The following is a 6,642-nucleotide window of genomic DNA, read 5'->3' as shown; positions in this document are numbered from 1 at the left end:
ATTGACGGAAAGATATTAAGCAAATAAAGTGTAAGTGGCATAAGGATATGGCAAAAATTGGGGCAAAAATTTGGAATGTCGAGTGACTGAAGCTTGGGACTTTCCTGTGGACACGTGAGACCTGTACCCCCAATCACCAGTCAGTTCAGTTCTCAGGGTTCCCCTAAAGTGGTGTCAGAGACTCAGCCTGGAACACGCAGAGAACCATCTCATGCACTGTTTCTTTTCTCCCTCTGCAGATAGATCATCTTGAAGGGCAGGCCTCACAGACGAGAGACGGGTTAAGGAGGAGGGCTTGGGGGGCCACCACCCACCCAGTCCAGGAAGTCTAGCAGTTGAACCCCATTCCAGCTCTGTGAGAAGGCACCGAGAAGAGCAGAGACCAGGGCTTACTCGGGAGCCTCCAGGCCTGGCCTCAGCCCAGGCGCCAGCTTCTCTGTATCCCTGAGGAGAGGCAGCACCATGCTGGGCCCTCACCTCCCACCCCCGCCCCTGGGGCCCAGCGAAGGCAAGTCCTCACCCTGCACATTTGGGCTTCCTGACGGGAGCTACAGGTGTCTGGCCTTGGAGGCCGAGGAGAGCGGCGGCGAGGAGGGCCTACAGGGAGAGGCGGGCCTCACGGACTTGGAGGAAAACGAAGTGGCCAGAAGGAGTGAGGACAATGCCTGCAGAGCCACCCAAGGGGCACCACAGCTTCCCAGACCCCGGGGCATCCAGTCACCCAGCTGCTCCAGGGAGGCACGAGGGGGTTCCCAGCATGACAACAGAGCCAGCCAGGACTGGGACACGGTGAAGGCCCAGCAGGTGATGACAGCCAGCCTCAGCCCCAGCCCTGGGCCCAGGGTTGCCCAGAAACCAGGTAAGCTCATGGCCCTTTTCCCGTGGACTGCCAGCGTCATGGGGGACCCCACAGGTCCTTAACACAGGCACTCCTGACCATATTTTCCCATGGTACACAAGAGACCATCAGAGTCCCACGGGCCTGCCCAGATTAACAGCTGTGGAGAGACAGGGGAGGCTGTGCCATACGTGTCATTCCAGCTGTACCACATCTAAGTCCACTCTTTTCTCTGCCAAAGAGGGCACGTGAGAAGGCAGCGAGAGAAAGCCACATTATCATGCTTGGTTAAAAAAAGCCCATCACACACTCTTGTCTGCCCTTTTTTTTTTTTTTTGGCGGTACACGGGCCTCTCACTGTTGTGGCCTCTCCCGCTGCGGAGCACAGGCTCCAGACGCGCAGGCTCAGCGGCCATGGCTCACGGGTCCAGCCGCTCCATGGCATGTGGGATCTTCCCGGACCGGGGCACGAACCCGAGTCCCCTGCATCGGCAGGCGGACTCTCAACCACTGCGCCACCAGGGAAGCCCCTTGTCTGCCCTTTGATCATTCGTGGTAACAAATGACCTTAGAGTCTGAGCAACTGATGGGGCAGGACCACCTTGCTGAACATACTAAGTGCCAACTACTTGCGGGTGCTGGGGATGCAGCACGGGGTGAAACAGATGTGGTCCCTGCCCTCATGGTGCTTTTGAGGTAGAGACTGAGCCTTTGATCTAAACCGACCTCCTAATTTTACAGGTGGGAAAACTGAGGCCCAGAGTGAGGAAGAGACTGCTCCAGGTCACTCGGCCTGTCGGTGGCTGAACCGAGCCCACATTCCTCATCCAGGCCTTGGTTTCCCATCTGTTAGAGGCGACAGAGGCACGTCACCTGGGCTGCAGTGATGACTCAGTGACATTGTGTAGGGGTGAGCTCGGTGTGCGTGGCACAGAAGGAAGGAAGGAAGGGAGGAAGATCAATTTCCCACAGGCGGCAAGAGTCGGCAGAGCAGGGCGGGACAGGGAAACCCACACTGAATCACCTCCACCGCTGGGTCCATGGCAACGCTGAAGTGGGTCCAGATGGGGAGGACATGAGCCGGGCCATGCTTGCTCAGGTGGGAGCTGCTGGCCGCTGCCAGCAGATCCCGGGGGCGCAGGGCGTGCGGGGGACACAGGCCTGGGAGGGCTTGTGCGTCAGGAAACTGAAGGAGCACTTCATTTCTGTGCAGGCGTCGCCGACACCCAGCCTGGCGTCTCACCAGCCTCCCACCCACTCCCTTTTCCGAAATAATTCTCTCCAGGCTCTGACCACCCCCCACGGGCACCATTCCCCATCCCCGTGGCCCCCAGGCTTGGGTCACACAGGGAGCCAGGCAGGAACAAGGAGGGGCCTTCAATGCATTTGGGGTAGGTAGGAGGAGGATCCCAGGGGGATCCAGCAGCCTTGAACTTGGAGACAGGCCTCCACACCAGAGTCGACCCCAATCCAGGTCCCCTAGAGCCGGAAGCCTCAGGACCTGTTCCCTTTCGTCTCACAGACCATGGCTGGGGGTCAGGAGACATGGGTGCTGGTTCTGGACCTGATGCAACTAGCCAAGCCCCCCAAAATCCCTTCCCAGTTTCTTCATCTGTGAAAATAAAATAAAAATATGAGCCCTATCTACCTCACAGAGCTATCGGGAGGTTGCAGGGTAATCTAGATTAGCATGTAAGGGATGTTGATAACAACTAAAATGATCATCGTCAGCGGAACAATACAAGAGCTATTACTTGTTGAGCCCTCATGTGCCAAGTCCACTGTGCTAAGAGCTTTGCACATATCACTGCATTTAGTCACATAACAATCCCCATAAGGGACATACTGTTACTATCTCCATTATACAGAAGAGAAGACTGAGGCTCAGAGAATATAAGTGACTTGTCCAAGACTCATGGCTAGCAAGCTGCAAAGCCATGATTCAATTGCAGTGTTTTGAATGTGGGCCTTTGCTCTTGGCTACCACTGCGCTCTGGATCTACACGGGAGAGAGTTGTCTGCTGACACCCTTGAGGGGAAGAGACCATATATGGAGAAACTACCAGTACTGACTCCTGTTGGCTTCTCACACAGAGCTGGCCCATTTCATGGTATCTCATTCTTGTTGATCTTACTCTAGCCTTTCAAGGCAGCTATTATTCTCCCCATTGTACAGGTGAGGCAACTGAGGCTCAGAGACTTACGTCCCTTGCCCAAGGTCACAGTCAGTGCTGGAGCTGAGACTATGGTCTTGTTCTTCTTGCTCACAGTCTGGTTCGTTCCTCTCTTTAACATCTAGCCAGATGGTCATCAAGTTCTTTCCTGAACATTTCTAGGGACAGAAGAGGTAGGAGTAACCTCAGGAGGATGGAGTGGGCAGGGGAGACTTCTCAGAAGTGGAGGCAGAAAGGAAGCTGGGTCTTGGGAGAGAGTAGAAACCCGGGTGGTCTTGGGTCAGAGCCTACACTGGCCTTTCTGCTCCCTTGAGAAAGGGAGTGGCCAGAGTCCCTTCTCTCTATGCGGAGATCTGCAGGGAAGAGGCCTGTGGCTGCCAGGTTATTAGCGGATTAGGGCGTCCTTTTAAAACTTCCTCCCATTACTGCCAAAGGATTATAAGCATCTTCAGACAGTTACACCCATCCTTCCGCAACTATACCTGCCTCTCTTGAGTGCTCCCTGACAGATTTAACTATGGGTCACGGCATCTTCTGCCTTGGGTATCTACCACTTGGGGTGGGTGGGTTTCAGTGACATTTTGCTAAGGCCTGAGTACAAGCTGAGCAGAATAGAATGGGGTCCTTGGCAGGCTGGAGGGTCAGGGGATGCAAAGAGATGAGGTGGGCAGCAGCCTGCAGCTCAAGTTTCCTGCCATCAGCTGCTGCCAACTTGAGAGAAGATACGTGGGAAGGAAAGTGTCCCATAGGGCTCCTCATGAGCACTGGTTAGTCCATAGCTCACCAAGAGAGACCCACGCTATACTTCCCACAAAGTCTCAGCTGCTCATAACCGGCAGGGCTTATTGAGATTATTCTATAGATAATCTTGTGGAGATTCCTAAGTCCAGAGATGGCAAGTGAATTGTCCAAGGTCACACAGTAAGCTGGTGGCAAAGCTATAGCTGGAACCCAGGGTTTCTGCCCCTCCATTCAGCTGCCAGGCCCTGTGTTAAATGCTTTGCAAGGGTTCTTTCTTTTCATCCTCTAAACAACCCTCCGAAGTTCATAATTTTCTTAGCTGTTTGACAGATGAGGAAACTAAGGCATAACAAGTTTAGGTGACTTGTCAAAGTATCAGGCCAGCTGGTGGAGGAGCTGAGATCTGAACCCTGGGAGGTCTGGCCCATGCTTTCAACCACCCGCTGTGCTGCCTTGTCTCCACGGAGACAAGGCAGCACGCTGTGTTCTTCCACCCACCTGGGGCTGGGGAAAGGTTGTTCAGACTCTGAGGGATGGTGGACAAGCCATACCCCTTCCTCCTTGGAGACACTCAGGGAGACCTGGGATCCACTGCCAATCCAGCCCCTCCTCTGCCCCTGGCTTTGGGATTCCCACCTTCCCTCCTCTCCAGGCCATTTTTCTGGAGGTCCAGGTCATCTGGAGAATTTGGAGACCTTTCCAACTCTGGTGGACACTGCTCCAAGCCTTTGGGGTGGAGATGGGGGTGTGGATCTGGATTGTCAGAGGAGCCCTGCCCCTGGCCATGTCTATCTTGTTGAGGCAGAGGAGTCAGCGCCCATGATGACAGCTGATCCCTGGGCCAAGGACAAGGCCCCTGCTCCTCAGGCCCGTGGAAAAGAGGGCAGACAGAAAGGCAAGGTGCTTCCCACTCTCTCTCCCCCCACCCCCCGACCATGGTGACTCTAACAGGGGTGATGGTGTAGGAGCAGGGCTCACAGGTTCTCATAGACCTCACACGTGTACCCACACATACTCGCTCACACTCCCTACAAACACATGTGTATGCACAATGATGTCTACACACCATGTTCTTATGCAAATGCTCATGTGTATATATATATATTCACAACTGCACACACATGCACACACATGCATGCTCTCAGACACCAACACACCCGTGCATGGGGTAGACATTGGCAAACACCCTCCCACAGACGCCCCCCTCATCCATGCATGCTTAACTTTCACATGTGGACACGTGTCAGATTTGCATACATAGCAGTCCCACCTGAAAACATACAAGCACACATATTCCCTCCCTTAGATACAGGTTAAAAGCATGTTCCTTTCTCCATTTTCCTTTGCTCACACACCTACACTGTGCAATCTCTCTTGCATGCACACACTCTCTCCTACAGGCATATCCACTCTGCACACCCACTATCACATACCCACATACAGACCGAACCACTTTCTGCCCTTCCTTTCCCCCATCTCTTTCACTTTCATACCCACCCACACAGTAATCCTAGCCTCCCTCCCTCTCTCTCTCTCTTTCTCTCTCCCACACAGTTTGTTTCCTGGTTTCTCACAGGCTGGGCTACAGCACGTGCACTCACAGAGCAGGCAATACCCTGCCTGATGCCAATCCCCAGGACCCCTTCAGTGCCCACCTCCACCCCCCCACTGTCACCTGGGGCAGCCCCAGCACAAGAGCAGCCACCGGGTCAGAGGGATTCTCTGAAGCCATAAAGCCAAGCAGAGGGTCAGCAGCCAGGGAGGGTTTGTCCCTTCTGTCACCTGACCTCATGCACTCTAAGCCCACCCACTGGGGACAGGGGACAGGGGACGTCTCAAAACCAGGCCACTTGCACCTCTGCAGTTCACAGAACCTTGGGTGAGCGGGCTTACATCAGCACATTTCTAACTTCCTCTAGCACAAATCTAAACACAGAACCTTGATATAAAGGACACAAAAGTGGAACCACCCTGGTTAAAGGGGTGGGGTACTTGGAACACAGGGAAACTTTGGTGAAAACCCAAGACAGCGTTTTTTCCACGTGCTTTGTTTCAGAATTGTTGGGGGCGTGAAAGGTGCTTCTTATCAGCCCAGTTTCCAAGCCCATTGCTAGCCCCCCCACCACTGGGAGGGGGCACCTGATTGTGGAAATCTTGACTTTTCACAGCATCCTCACTAGATTCTGATGCACAATGACCCTTGCCATGGGGCTCTGAACGTCACTGCCCTTGTTGTTGCTGGCCCACTAGTTAAGACAGTGGATGGCCCCAGACTGCCTGGGAGGTGACAACCTTCCTCAACCTCTATTTGCCAAGGCCTACTTAGGCAGTCCTACCTGCCTAAGTCCTGGACAGTTATTCTAGTTACTGGGGCTGAGAAGGGAGAGGACGGGCCTAAGAGGGTACTGCATCTGGGTCTGAAAGGAAACGGGCTGGGGAGATGGGAGGTGGTGTCAGTTATGAGGACTCACAAAGACAGACTTGAAATGGGGTCAGTGGGAAGGATAGAGAAAAGAGGGGGGCATGAAATAGATGGGAGAGACATGAAGAAACTGAGTGAAATAGAAAGCAGAAGGATTCAGGGACCCATCGAGAGACACAAAAATTGAGGAGGAAACAGAGAGACAGACAATCAGGCAGCAGAGAGTGAGGCCAGGGAGAGGAAAGAGGCAGAGACAGGGGACCCGAGGGGAGATGGGAGGCCTAGCCCGTGGAGGAGGGAGTCGCACCTCCGAGGGCTGGGCGGGGCGGGCGGGAAGGGCGGCGCTAGGGCCCCGGGGAGCGAGCGGCAGGAGCGTGGCTCGCCAGCCCGCCCGGCCCTCCCGGCTGCCGGTCCCGGAGCAGCCTGCTAGGCGGTGGACTGGGCTGTGGCGGAGGTTAGGAGGGGGC

The 6,642-nt window shown here is 54.7% G+C and overlaps 1 protein-coding gene across 1 annotated transcript in view; it reads left to right on the top strand.

Moving 5' to 3' along the window:
- Positions 1-462: 462 nt before the first annotated feature.
- SYNPO (synaptopodin) overlaps positions 463-6,642 on the top strand; it is a 35,514-nt gene continuing 29,334 nt past the window's right edge. The window contains exon 1 of the mRNA XM_007448045.1: positions 463-859. Coding sequence (XP_007448107.1) covers positions 463-859 — 397 coding nt within the window. The remainder of the gene's footprint in view (positions 860-6,642) is intronic.

The sequence above is a fragment of the Lipotes vexillifer genome, unplaced genomic scaffold (genome assembly GCF_000442215.2).
Source record: "Lipotes vexillifer unplaced genomic scaffold, Lipotes_vexillifer_v1.1 scaffold121, whole genome shotgun sequence".
In the NCBI taxonomy this organism is placed as follows: Eukaryota; Metazoa; Chordata; class Mammalia; order Artiodactyla; family Lipotidae; genus Lipotes; species Lipotes vexillifer.
Note: the sequence above shows the minus strand (reverse complement) of the source record. Positions and strands in the feature narration are given on the sequence as shown.